The following is a 15,328-nucleotide window of genomic DNA, read 5'->3' on the forward strand; positions in this document are numbered from 1 at the left end:
CAACGTGAAAGGCGCTATATAAATGCAAATTTGTATTATATGGACCTGAGCTGCTGCTCCACTTTGTGCAAGGCCTAGAAGCAGAGTGTCGGGCGCATTGCAAGGTTTTACTAGCCTGATCCTGTGCTCACTCTCCTTCCATCCATGGACAATTCGCAACAGGTGATCAGCAGAGGCCATCTGCATTGCCCCGATCACTGGTCTGGCACAGATCAACCAATCTGACCCCTGCACACCTGGCAAGATTCCTGGCCCAGGCCCGGTGGAAATTCACCACTGAGCCAAGAAAGGAAGAGCTCAAAACTCCTGGGTTTAAAAAAGTGATTTTTTTTTTAAGCCAACCTCAATCACAAGGGAGTGGAGCGTCCACACTGTTTGAACATAAGGGCAGGAACAGAGAACACTGCAGAGTACAGACGAGTCAGAAGAAACGCTTTTTAAACCCAAAAGTGTCCCTTGGGAGTTTGAACTGCCTAATTCAATAAAAGATTACATCCTGGCCGTAAGCACTGGACCAAGGGACGGAGATCAATCACGTCTCCACTTCACAGAAACTAAAGGAAATCAATTCAAGAACCAAAAAAAATAAAAACAGAAACAGAACACCACCCAGCCCTGAACCAGATCCGCACCCACTGCACAACCTAATTCCACATTGCTCAAGGTTTGCGTCAATATGATATGCAACTTTTCCTCCTTAGTCTACATTTCACAAAAGGATTAAGGCTGTAGAAAATTAAATGGCAGACTTTTCTTATATACATACAAATCATGGAAGAATATTACCAGTGTTCGTGAGCTGGTCCTTCTATATTATTATTATAATGATTTGGAGTTAACACAGAGGGATACAGTATGAAACAGGCCATTCAGCCCAAATCAAGCTATGTTTATATTCCACAATTGTCCTACCCCTCTTATACTTGCGCTCTCATGTATACATCAAGTTTTCTTAAATACATTGATGCTTTTTGCTTCAACATTCAACACCTTCCAGCAACGAGTTCCACATCTCACCACGCTCTGCGTGAAGAAGTTCCTCGTAATAATAATAATCATGTTCTTCATCTAGACACCATCGTGTTGTTTTTGAGATTGCAGATGCTATGGAGCAGTGTTTCTTAGAAATATAGGAACAAGAGGAAGTAGTCAGCCAGTCCAGCTTGGTCTGCCTGTTTATCAGATCAGGAAAGATCTTTCCATCCATTTCTCCTCATCCCAGTAGCCACCTCTCTTCCTGCTAAACATTGCAAGTGCATCTATGGCTTTTTAGGACAGTGTTCCGCATACGTTAATTGAATTTTTTTTTTGGGGGGGGGTGGGGAGTCTTTATAACTAAGAGTCTGAAGCCCAGACACACGCGGGAGGTGGGGGGGGGGGCACAGTCATCTGCTTAGTACTTAGTGAATACACACACACACAAACGCACTGAATTCTGCAGAGACCAGAGCCACCATGTACAGTGTAAAGTTCAAAAGCCAAACAGCTAGTGCAGGAAGCCTACAGCAAACTACTGACATCTGCAGTGGATTGAAGTGCATGGTGGAAAACTATTAGTCAGGCTGCAAATTTTACGAATTTTCCAGTAATTTTGCCACGATCTTAAATTTCACGGCAACAAAATTTAAATCATAAGGCAAAGACCATGAGAAATGTCCAGGCCTCGGGTACTTCCTGGTAAACACATCACCAGCAAAGCTAACATGCCCCAGTTTTTGCCCCTCCCTCACAGCAGTGGGACAAGGCAGTCTGGCTGATTACTCACGTGATGTCCCTGCGTTGATAGCAGCCTTGGAGCAAACAGGCAATCAGGTCATCCAGGAAGTCAATGTCATTTATCAGCAGAGCCTCCTCCAGTTCCTTGTGGGGCACAAAACAAAAAAGGCTTGAAATTTTGAACATTACAAGCTATGAAAATAGATTAAAATTAATGGTACATTATCCTTCCCATCCCAATTACTCTTTTGAGTGGCCAATGTTGAAAGCTAATATTACTTCGTTTTCAAAACTGCTTCAGGGCAAGATGATAACTGACTGTGGAATGATCACCCAAAGCCCCACCTGGGTTGTTGTAAACATTTGATAATAATAAATAATAATTACAATGCTTGCATTTGACTTAGTGCCTTATCAAGTCACTGAAACATTTCAAAGTGCTTCTCGAGCTTTACTGTATGTGTGGATGAACATAGCAGCCAATTTGCTCAAAGCAATGTCCCACGAAACCACCTATTTCTCGTTCACTTCAAACACCTCAGCCTGACATTCCCCAAGGTTGTAGGACTCCAATAAATAACCATTTCTAATGTGACCGCTTCATAAGGAATCTGAAGGCACACTTAAAGTCACACTGAACTGTGAGAACTGTGCTCTGCCAAAGTAACGGAGGGGAGGGGGGTGTCATATCATACTTGTGATTCCTCATACAAATCGTACATTTAACACTCCACAGACAGCATGATCAACAAGACACCACTTTATCCAGAAATGGAAACAGGACCTGTGAACAGTTCAGAGACAGTACCACCCAGTGCTGTGTGTAAATGCAGAGGGTATTTACTGAAGTTTTCTTTACAAAATTAACCACTATTGGAAAAGAGAAGCGAGTTTCCTCTGGTGTCTTGCCCATCAATTCCCCAAATAAAATTGGTCACTCACTCCATGGTTATTTGTGCACTAATTTACTATCGCATTTGCCTGCAAATCAATAATAATAATAATAATAATAATCCTTGCATTTGATATAGCGCTTTTCACGTCGGGAGGACGTCCCAAAGCGCTTCACAGAATAGACTGTAAAGTGAATTGACTGTATATTTGTGGGCGAACGCGGCAGCCAATTGCGCACAGCAATGTCCCACAAACAGTCGTAGATTGAAAATGACCAATTTATTATTGTTTTTGTTTTGGAGGGATTATTATTAGGCGTGCGGAGTAAGGAAACTTGCCCAAGGTTTCGCCCTCTGCCTGGAATTGAACTCAGGTCTCTCACTTGCAAAGCGAGTGCTCTAACCACTGAGCTACAGGACTCCACAATCATTATACTTTACAGTATATCCTGTGAAGTACTATTCCTCCCAACATGAAAGTGCTATACCAAATACAGTACGATTATTATTAACTAAAGGATTGATGCTTGTCAGATTAATAAACCCTATCAATTGGTTATTTGCAATTCTCTCTGCACACTTGCATTTGCACAAGGCTCATAAAGCACATGATATACGCTGCAGACTTTCAGTTTGCGATGAGCACATTTTCATCAAGTCCTGAGGTTAGCAGGTAGAGCCTTGCGTGCACAGTTACCAGCTGGTCCACCAGTAACAGATTCAGAACCACATCTGCAGGAAGAAAACCATTTTCAGATTTGCTAGTCAAGGTGATCAGAGAAAAGGTTTCCAAACAGACTCTGGACCTGCCTGGGCCAGTGCACTCTAAATGCGGGTAAGAGAGAAAAGTAAGTTCTTAAGAGCAGTGACCATTTAAGTTAGGTGGGTCCAACAAGTTGCCATTTCTAATGTGATTTCTCCAAAAAGGAATGGGACAACCCCAGTGACCCAGCGAAAATGACAGCAGAGCAGAATTCACCCGAGTCAGCATGATGTACATCCAGGTGCCTTATTAAGAAACTGTTGCATAATAAGAGCCCGGTGTCGAGGTGCATCATGTTTTCAGGCGTGCAAATGGAACCAGTGAACCATTTGGAGCATGTAGTAATAGCACCCAGCATCCAACAAAGAGCAAATAACAATCCTTGCACTTTTGTCAAGTTAATGCAACAACTGGTACAGGCCTTAGCGTAACACAGTAAACATTCAGGAAGAAGCCACATCATAAATCAGTGCATGGTAAAGGGAGGAGGATAAAGAGGAATGTTTCAGGCAACTTATTGTTTACAAACCCCCATATCAGTGTTCTCCAGTGTTCTGGGGGCTTTAGCATTTCTGTATCAGCAGGATATTAACTTAAGTCACAAACTCTGGAAAATTGGAATCCCAAACTGTTTAATTTCTACTAAAGAAAAGGTTTTAAAGTGCACAGTAATGTTTACCATGCACTGAATTTCAATCACAGTACAGATAACCTGTCCAACAAGTCATTCAGGTTTTTACCAGTCAGATAGTTGCATTCCAGCACTTAGTACCTCAAAGGCCCAAACAATGTTGAAAAGATTCATTGAGTTTCAAACCTACGAGGAAGGGAATTGCCTGAAAGGTTCCATGCACTGCTTGCAGATTTCTCACTCGAAGGCAAAAGCTTCAGACACAGTGAGAGTCCAAGAGTCCAGTGAATGCAGAGGCTCATTTAGGCTTGACCCTCTTGTGACATCCAGCTTTGCACGGATTCAGGTGTGAAGCTTTTATTTTTATGTTACTGTAAAGCAGTTCACTGGGACCCCAGTTAGTTTGGGTGGACGTTAAAGATTCTACGGCACTGCTCGAAAAAAGAAGGGATTCCTCCCCGTGTCCTGGATAACAATCCTTGGGGGGGGGGGAGGTGACCATAAGAGGGAAGTGACGAAAAGGTGCGGTCAAAGAGGTAGATTTTTTTATATAGAACTTGCCACTGCATAACAAAACCTGGGATCAGATGGGGAGCCGATCGGGATCTGCAAGTGAAAGACAGGTTAACACTTCAAGTCAAGGAGCTCTTCACGGGCACAAACACTTTTAAAACAAGACTAAACAGATGCAAATCTTACAGAAGTCAAAAATGCACTGCAAAAGAAAGCATACAGATACACATAGGATCGTCACGGAGCCAGTCTTAAACTGAGGGCACAAAGAAATCTTCCTTCCCCAACTACACCCCCAGATATTGTGTTTGTTATGTTTTAATCAAACACACAAAGGCGAGACACTTGTTTCTGAGACTGGAACTGTAGCATGAAAATAACATGTAAAATACTGTACAATGCAGTGCACCGGATAAAATTCTATCAATCAATAAACCAAAACAGTCAACTCAATAACCCTCCCAACCCCCCAAAAAAACAGGCAACAAATGTTATTTTAAGAAATATTTGGGGCTGATTGGACATTCATGCCTTGGAGAAGGTTTAGCAGCTCTGTCAAACTGTTACGTGATACAAACAACAACTTGCATTTATATTGCGCACTTCACACATAATAGCATCTTGCTGAAAATGACTATTTGTCATTGCTCCACACGAACTGGCTGCCACTTTCGCCCACAAAACACACAGTCACTCCACTTTATAGTATGTCCTTGTGAAGCACTTTGGGACGTGAAAGGCTCTATATCAAATGTAAGGACTCATTATTATTTTTAAAGGACCACCCTTCCAAGTGCTGGCAAATAGCCAGGCCAGGCTGGCTGTGCTGTCATCAGCAGTACCCTGGAGTACTGCATGACTCAGGAACTGGACTACCGAGACCGCCACCGAGAGGGCTGGCTCAATTCCAACTCAATTCTGTTATTTTGGAGCCAGTTCTGCTGCAAGGAGACCCCACTTACCTCCCCCTCCCAAGCAGGAGAGTCACAAGAGTCAAAAATAAAATAAACAATTGTAAGTATAAACCTTGCATTTGAAACAGCATCTTATGTCATCGAGGCATCTCAAAAGGCTTCACAGGATTTGTTGTTTGTGTATTCTGCTGGTAAACTGGGCAGCCAATTTGCACACAGCAATGTCCCTTTAAACAGCAATGAAGTAAATGATCAATTTTATCTTGGGGCTTGTTGACCAGGACAACAAGTCAAACTTCCTTCCTACATCCAGTATATATCTAGGGGGAGGACAGGTGGTAAATAAGAAGCTGACTTGAGAATATAACTTTACAAAACATTCAGTCCATTTGTAACTCGAACGTTTGCTCATTGCTATAAAAGGCCTCTTGGAGGTGAAGCAGCAGCACTCTGCGACATTCCTGTCCAAAGCTCCCATTAATCTTTCGGGAGATAAGGCAGCTGACAGAGGTGAAGCAGATGTTGGGTTTGGGTTTTGCCTGAAACCGGAAGCCGCCATCCTGGGGCTCAATCCATATATACCTGCAATCGCACACTCGGAATAGACCAACACGTGCACCCTGTTCCCAGGCACCCGCCAGTGATATCCAACCATAGCAAGAGCATCTCCCTTCTGCTCTCTCCACCTTCCAATGCCAGAGTGCACTTGGCCTCTGTCCAACCGCCATCCACTAATACAAGTCTTGGAGGGACAGACTGGTCACTGGAGAGCTGGGATTCTTCCCGATCAGCTCCTGTTAACCCTGCAATCCAAAGCTCTAATGAGTAAGTTGGTGTGAGCTGGGCAAGCAGCAGGAAGCTTGCCAGACAGTGCTTTCAATGGTTTCAGATGGTCTAACTCCCAACAGTATCCACAATGAACACTCTGGGTCCCCCACGCCTTGGCTCTTTGTCAACCTGCATCTAATACTCTTTGGTATTAGGGACACAGATGGTGTGATGCACCCAAGACATGTGTATCCCTTCAACAGAGCCAGGAATATGCAGCATTCATTCTACAAAAGAGACTCATACCCTTCACAGTGCTTCCAGCTGAGCAGCTGGGCAGAGACAATGGTTTTTATTCGCAACAACATTGATCATCCATCCTAAAACAAGCTGGGCATCCTCCAGCTCACGTCAGCCCAGATCCCAGTCTACAGCCTCCTTTTACACTCATTTGAAAGGTCTTTTCTTCAACTACTTTTCAGGTTTTTTTTTTTCTTTTTGTACGACAGTCCCTCTTTTAGTATTTTCTGTTTATACGATACCTACTCCCTGGGAGTCGTCGGACAATCCAGTTCTTATTTTCTAACCTTCTGATGCTATTTCTCTAAACAGCTTCTCGTTTGTCTTTATTCCATAGATTTCCTGGTTTTGGTTCCCACCATCTGAAAGGCCTTGGTTAAACATTCCCAGGACGTACACGGCAAGTGTGCATCTCCGCCACATGGACGGCATCACAACAATAGTTACTGCAGGGGACCCAGGCCGGAACGCTGCCCTTTCACCTCCACGACCTGGGTTCAAATTCCAACACAGTGATGGGATGAAGGTCTCCTCCCTTCGACAGTCGTATGCAGAAGGAGCTTGGTCCCAATTCTGATCAGAGTCTCTCTGGACAACAATACTGCTCCCCCTCCCTCCCCCCCACCTCCTCCTGAGGCAATGTTGACTGACATCTAGCTCAGACAGGCTAAGAGATAGCTGGTGTGGGAAATGTAGGACTGGGGGGAGTACTGGCGGGATTGTGGTTGGCACAGAGTAAGAGGAACTCTAACCTGTAACTCACTCATGCTGTTAGTTGATCTGGAAACAATTGGCCTAGACAGAAACTGGGTATAAAATCTGTTCCTATTCTATTCGCCTCTCCTCAAGAGTAGAAAACATCTTCCATTTTACGTCAGGCACCTCAAAGTAGAGGAAAAACTCCAAGGAGTGTTACGTGCATTGCCTTTGGTGATATCAGCTGGCGTACCTGCATAAAATCATCCTAAAAAAGAAAGAGTTGTAAGAACACCCTTATTGTGCAATTCCTAAAGAGACTGTTATGCACTGTCTGTCCTATTACACACCATAATGGAAAGGAAGGTCTCATTTGAGTGTACTGTATATTTAAACATTAATTCATGTTCACAGAAGTGCTGCTCAGTGATTTGTTTTAGATGCTATACTGCAAATCCAAGCTGAATAAAACTACTTTTTTGGTCAGCTGGTTGTCTGACAATATGCGTAAACCCATCACTATGCTTAAAAGTATGCAAACCAAGTTGAGATTTCCATGCATCCCACCTACACATGGAAATCCCACAGATCGATTGGTGGAATGGAATGCGCACTCATTCCCTGGAGGCTGCTTACTTAATTCTGGAAAGTATTAGGCGCAGGTTGGGAAGAGCTAAGTCTTGGGGACTTCAGAGTGTGTGTGTTGGGGTACTGTTGGGAGTCTAACCAGCTAAACCACATAGCTTGCCATTGATATTGCTGCCTGGCAACCATTTCCATTGCTTGTCCAGCTAGGACCACCCTTACCCGTTAAGGATTTGGCTTGCAGAGTTAACAGGAGCTGAGTGGGTGATTCCCTGCTCCCAGTGACTGGTCTGCCCTTCCAGATCCTGCCGATGAGCACAAGTTACATACGTATAGCACCTTTCATGTCAGGAGGATGTCCCAAGATGTGTCATTTGCAGTATTTTATCTAAAACAAATCACTGAGCAACGCTTCTGTGAACAAGAATTAATGTTTAAATTCCTCTGAAGGCTGGATTTTCAATGCGGTTTTGTGAGCACATTATTCAGCTCAAGAACAGGCAAAGGTGAATGTAGAGAGATGTGGCCGAATGGTCAGGGCAAGATCAGGTGCTGAGGCCAACAGTAAACATGGGGTTTGATAGTTTTGTTAAAGTAATAAAGGAAAGATTTAAGCAAGTATCACATCATATTCAGTGAACTTTGGGACCAGTCGGGTGAATTTCAATGGTTTACCTCAGACCTGTGCAGTCAACAAAAACAGACTACGATGCTTTGCACATAGAACATCTTCAAAGCACTTTACAGAGACTGAGCGGGAGCCTGAGCTGGGTGGGAAGAATAGGGGGTTCAGTGGGAAGTGACCGAAGGCACAATAAAGACAATAGTTTTGTTTTAAAGAAAGATCTTAGGCTATGCCTAGACTCGTGGATCGTAACCTCCAGAGTGGAAGACACAACAATCCAAAGCCCAATATATTAAATGACAGAATAAACCCAAACAGGGTTGCAGTTTGTTACGGCATCTGAAGAAGTTGTGAAAAGTCTTTTTATATGTGAAAGGTGGCATACGAGAGCAAATTATTGTTATAACGGCTTGATTTCCTCTGCAAGTCTGAATGGTGAGTAATCTCCAGTTCAGGCTGCACTGCACGCACAACATCCAACAGCTGTACCTCCTTCACTGCATGCTTTCATTTTATAGAAAGCTCCATCAGTCTGAGGTGAAAGGCAGAATTTCTCACGCAAATCCTTTGCAATTGCAGGCCAAGGGTGAAAAGTGCTGCTTAGCATGTCAGCCTGGTGTCAGCCTGGCTCAGTTGGTAGCACTCTTGCCTCGGAGTCAGAGGTTGCAACTTCAAGCTTCACATCGGGACTTTAAAGACACTCCAGCGCATTGCTGGGGAGTGCTACAAAATCGGAGTAGCTGTCCCTTGGATGATGCATTAAATCGAGGTCCTGTTTGCCTATTCACTTTAAAGATCCCATGACACCATTTAAAAAGGAATGGAGTTTCTCTTGGTTTCCTGACTAACCATCCCCCAAATAAAAATTGATCGTTCATTTCATGGCTGTTTGTGGGACATTGCTGTGTGTGAACTGGTTGGTATGCTGACCAACAAAATACAGTCCTAAATTTTACAGGAAATCTCATGAAGTGATTTGACATGTGCCTGACGATAAGATAAGGCCCTATATCAAATGCAAAGATTATTTCATTTATTTAGTATCATTTTTAAGAATCCTAGAAAATTTACGGCGGGGAGGGAGGCCATTTGGCCGAGCACATCTGTGGGTTTCTCTGAGCTTCTGTATTTAAAGACCTGTGGCATCATCAATTTACCTTCTGGCTAAACCACACTGCAGGATGTGTGTGCATGCATGCAAGGATCAAACCGTGCTTTAATCATTCCAGCAACACCGAAAGGTTCAAGAGCCCCAGACACACAAAGAAGATTCTCTGATAGATTAATGTCCTGTGAAATGCGATGCACAGGATGCTTTCTAAATGCCATAAAGGGCTCTTCAGTGGAAAGAAAAAGCACATTACACCTTTGTGCCTCTATTGATACCTCACGCTGCAACTTGTCCTGAACTCCTAAAGTGAATGAGTGAACAATGAACCATGAGAGAGGTATCTGCCTTATATCCACAACACATCAGGATGTGAAACACATGTTTAACTTGAACCAAAATTTCTGTTTGATCTGCAGCCATTTAAACACAGACTGTCCGAAACGTTTATCTCCTTGCTGTATGTAGAACATTACTGTGTGCGAATTGACCACCCCGTTCACCTACAAATACACAGTGATTACTGTGAAGCACTTTGAGGCTTCTCTATACCAAAATACCAAATCCAAAGCTTTATTTATATTTGGTGTCAAACTGGCTCACCTCTGAGTCAGAAGGTTATGGGTTCAAGCTCCACTTGGGATCTGGACTCATATTCTAACTGACACTCCAATGCAGAGGGTGTATTGCATTGTTGGGAGGTGCAGTCCTTCAGATGAGACATTAATCCAAGGCCCTGCCTGCCTGTTCGGATGGACATTAAAGATCCCATGGCACTATTCGAAATAAGAAGCGAGTTTCTCCTAGTGTCCTGTCCAACAATCCCCCAAATTTAAAAAAATGGTTATTCACTTCATGGCTGTTTGTGAGACATTACTGTGTGAAAATTGGCTGCCACATTCGCCCACAAATACAGCCACCTCACTTTACAGTGTATCCCGAGAAACACTTTGCAATGCCCTCCTGATATGAAAAATGCAATACCAAACATAAATCCTGTGAAGTGCTTTTGAATGTTCTCCCAATGTGATAGGTGCTATACCAAATACAATTTTTTTTATTGTGAACGTGTTGATTGTGCAGGAGGATTGTGGCTCAATCTTGGCCCCACCAGCTAAGAAGTTATAATCGATGTGGTTCTGCTCTCTGTTACTATTTGAAACAAAGACTGTAACATAATGCACCTCCGGGATAAATTGAAAAACACTGAAGCCAGAGGACTTTCCCAAAGCTTGAAAGCTCTGGAGCTTTGACGGTGCTTCTGCGAGAAGCCAAACCAGTCCCATGATTAATTCAGTGCTCAGTGAATCCACGGACGAGGAATTACAGCAAGTGCGACTGGGGGATGGGCCAAGGCAAGAGGAGTCCCTGTGTCTCCAGTAACAAGCACTAAGTAGGTTACTCGATGCCAGATACAAACCTCTACGGACACTCATGTGAGTCAAGTCGACTGCTTGGGGGAGGAACAATGTAGGTTTCAGCATCATAGCTCTGTCTTTGAACAGCGAGAGGAATGCTTGCAGCCTCCACAGTCACAGGTAAGAGTGGCACGACTTTCGTCTAAACAGAAAGGAGAGCTTTCACCTCTTGCTCAACATCATTGGCTACTCTCATTGATGGGGACGCTTCTGCAATGATAATGATGATTTGCAAACAAACAATGACTGCCAGGACTTTGTTTCGCCGAACACCCTTTTAAAAAACACAGCCAGTCCACTGAAGGGAGCCTTTGGGCTCATACCCCCTGCAGAAATGAACAGGAATCAAATGCATCCAGGAGAGGAAAAACAGCAACAACCTTGCACTTAATATAGCACCATTCACGCAGGATACGATAGAGTCTTGAAACTCTGCACGGTGGCAGGATTGGACCCTGAGCAAGGGAACAGGGGGAGGTGACCATAGGCACAATCGAAGAGGTAGGTCTTCAGGTGAGACTTAAACATAGATGAGACGAGGTAGGAAGATTGAGGCAGGTTGTTCCAGAATTTAGCGACATAGTGACAAGCAGGAAGGAAGGCAAGAACAAAAACAACAACAACAAAATTACATTTATAGAGCATCTTTCATGTCGGATGTGTGTGTGTGGGGGGGGAGGGGGGATGGTGTGGGGGAGAAAGATCACCACCAAATTTCAACACACCCACCAAGCTAACAGGAGATATGCAAATTCTAAGTCTGCAGACGATTATATTAGTTGCCCCACCCAGAGGGTGACTCAGTTGGATTGGAACGAGTTGAATAAATTCAGTTTTCCCATACCTGCCCTCAAATACGTCTCTGCCGGGTTACTAAAGGAGACCGACTATTGCAGCTAAAAGCTGTGCAGGGGCTGGTGGGACATGCAGCATCCAGTCAGCCATCACCCCAGTCAGTAAACAAAGGGAGGAGATCCCACAAAAAAAAAGCACTGGAAGAAAAGCACCGCCAGTGGTGCAGCTATTGGAGATACAGCTACAGGAGAGCAGGCTTTGTGTATAGTGGTGTCTTGGTCTAACTTGTGGAGACAACTATAGGACTGCAATTTGCACATTGTGATGTCGTTTGAAACAGGCTTGAAATGAGTGACCATTTTATCTTTTACTTGGAGGATTTTTGGCGAGGCACAGGGGAATCTTCTCTTCTCGAATATTGCCATGGGATCTTTTAACGTCCACCTGGACAGGCAGATGGAACTTCGATTCAATGTCTGATCTGAAGGACAGCCCCTCTGACAATGTAGCACCCCTCCAGCAATGCATTGGGGTGACAGCATAGACAATGTGAGTTCAAAGTGCTTACATGGGATTTGAACCAAAGCCCATTATTGACTGAATAGCCCGTTGACACTACTTACTGAGGCTCACACGTGAAGAATGGCCACTTGCACAAGGTAGTGAAGGGCAGTCAATGCCCCCAAGGCCAAGTCAGCTTCATCACGAGAGAAGATATAAATCCTCATCAATAAGCAGCTTCAAACTGTTGGTGCATTCACTGCTAACTCTCAGATGAACATCACAATAACCACACATGGAGTACCAAAGTATATTATCCTCTTTTATCCCATGTTAAAGTTTAAAGATCCCACAGCGCTGTTTGCAAAGGGAATTTCTGCCAGGGACCTGGACAACAACCCTCCAGGTAAATTGGTCAGTCATCTCCTGGTTGTTTGTGGGACTTTACTGTGCACAAATGGACCGTAGCATTCGTCTACAAAATGCACGGGCACTCTACTCTACACTAAATTTCTGTTAAGTGTTTGGAGACTTTTCGATGTTATATGAGCTTTGCAAGAATTATTATTTATTTACATTGCGTGCTCAGAGCCAAGATATTAAAAAAATACCAGAGTGGTTTGCACACAAAAGCTTTTCCATGTAGAGCCACTCTGCACAGAGCGATGGAGGCTGGATGCAAACTGGGAATGGAAAGAGAACAATAGACCGAGGAGTGGTTCAGCTATGCATCACTGTGAAATCCTGACAGTGCGTTTGCACAAGTTGCTTGTGTCCTATATTGTAATACACAAAAACAATACAGTCTCGGAAATGTAAGATTTACAGGCTAGACAGATGTTGGAAGCAGGTGGAACACATGGTCCATGTTCCTCTGGGACCTGGAAGTGAGCTATGCCCACACCACTGGATAGAAGCCTCCTCAGCCTCCTGCTGACTGGAAGCACTTGTGAAAGGAATTTGAACAATCGCAACCCAGCGGCTGACAAGAGACAAGAACATAGCCAGGAGTGGCAAGACTACAGCCGGAGTGGCAACTTCACTCGGTGGTCCCACAGGATGGCTGGCTTGAGATACATGGTGGGGGAAGAGAAGAAGTCACGTTGTGCAGAGGGTTGTCTCTTCAGACGGTAATATTAAGGCCACAATGTGATCGTGGATCAGAGGAAGCTCTGCCAGTGTTCCACCTAAACCTGGCGGGTGGGGGGGGGGTGCAATGTGATATCTCTAAAAAACATCCAGTGATAAACAGTGGGAGTAAGAGCGCTGTGGGAGGAGGAGACAAACCAATTCCCTTGAACTCCTTTCACTTGTTCAAGTTGCGCAATCCCCATTTCACACATCGATTGCAAGACAGGAAATTAGTTTCAACTTGAGTCACTTCACGCCCATGTGTAGAGTTGCAAACTATGTTTTGTACTTGAGAATTGTGGTTCTCCTGCTAGAATATCCCATAGGCCCAGAGCTCCAACCACCCCTCCCCCATCCCTCATCCTCAGAGCCCCCCACTGCAGGACTGGTTGGAAGCTGGTGCTAGACACGTACACTTGCTCAGTGACAATGGTGGTAAAGCCAGGCTATCATTGGGGGAGAAACGTTAAAACTAGATGGGGCATAAGAGCATCAGACAAGTGTAGCACATATTAAAGCATTAAAGCTGAATATGTCCTTGAGTGAGTGGAGGAGGCGGGGGAGAAGAGAAGGAGGAAGGGGGAAAAAACATGATTTCACACGAGTATGTTGGCTATATTTAACCTAATTTCCTGTAAAATTATTATTTTTCGCCATTTGTTTCCTCCTGACAGCACACCAGGAAATAAAGAGCGCACACATACATTTCATGGGTAATTTAAACCCACACATTCGCATAATTAGAATCTTGAAATCAATAGTTCACACACCAGGGGAAGCAGCCAAAATATTTCACTTAGTTGAACTGTGTAGGTTCTGCATTTAAGAAAAAAGCAGGGGGAAATCTGCTCAAGGTGAAAACCCCACATTTTAATTTGGTGATGGAAAGATAGACCCAATGACTCACGATATATTTTATTTGGTTAGCCGGCTGCCTGATGCCATAAAGAAACCCAGCGTCAAAGTTACGAGGCTCCAAACAAATACATTTCCACACACATACGTGGTTTCCGGAATGGAGCCCACACTCTCTCCCCAGACGAACGTACGCTGCTCACCTAATTCTGGACGGAATGTTTGACGCAGACTGGCAAGAGCCAAGGTTTAGGGACACAAGATGGCACTAACTTGTGCTTGCTTCGCCCACAAAGCACACAGTCAATCTACTTTACAGTATATTTTCTGAAGCGCTTTGAGACGTTTCGACGAGGTGATAAGGCGCAATATCAAATGGAAGGATTATTATATTACTGTTGGGAGTTTAACCAGCTAAAACAGGCTCGTCAACACTAGCAAGATTCCGAGAGTATAATACATTGTCAGCATTCCTCACGGCTAATGGCGAGACTGCGTGCTGTGTTTGCCTTCAAATACGGTTTATAGTAATTCCCCGAGAATTTTAGATATTTTTGACAATCAGTTTCAATTGCTTACACAGAGTGGCCGCTCGGCATGGATCAGGAGCCTCGGTTAATCTTGCCCTCCATTGCCCGTTGAAAACATTGGAGGGGATGTGGAAGTACTTTTCTGCAACCCCACCCCCACCAACGCAAAAAGTTTCCAATGATGGTGAGCTTGGGTCAACCAAGACTATCCTACCTCTGAGTTGGCCTGACTCAGTGCAAGTGCCATGCAGCTAGTTTATAAACCAGCCATTCCTTGTTTCTGTAACTGATGTTTATTTGGGATGATTTCACTTTAACCTGGGCCAGTCAGGAATCCCTGGCAGTAGATTTCACCTCAAAGGTGCAGTCGTTGCGTTGATGGTGAGGATAGACACAACAAAGGAGCCCAGCGATCACTCTCCAGTGTCTTTGGTCATTATCCCCTCACCCCACCATGACTAACCTCCAGCTTTGTCCCTTCCTCCCATAGTAAAAAGCTTCCCCTGCCAATGGCAGGTGATAAGTGATACTCAATGGATTCTCCAAGTTAATTTAAACAGCTATAAAATGAAAGATTATGAAATCC

At 44.1% G+C, this 15,328-nt stretch overlaps 1 protein-coding gene across 1 annotated transcript in view; it reads right to left on the reverse strand.

Moving 5' to 3' along the window:
• LOC103179423 (cat eye syndrome critical region protein 2) overlaps positions 1-15,328 on the reverse strand; it is a 74,818-nt gene that overhangs the window by 35,634 nt on the left and 23,856 nt on the right. Inside the window, exon 2 of the mRNA XM_042335098.1 lies at positions 1,766-1,860. Within this exon, the coding sequence (XP_042191032.1) occupies positions 1,766-1,860 (95 nt within the window). The remainder of the gene's footprint in view (positions 1-1,765; positions 1,861-15,328) is intronic.

This window comes from Callorhinchus milii, unplaced genomic scaffold, assembly GCF_018977255.1.
Source record: "Callorhinchus milii isolate IMCB2004 unplaced genomic scaffold, IMCB_Cmil_1.0 Scaffold5, whole genome shotgun sequence".
Taxonomy (NCBI): Eukaryota; Metazoa; Chordata; class Chondrichthyes; order Chimaeriformes; family Callorhinchidae; genus Callorhinchus; species Callorhinchus milii.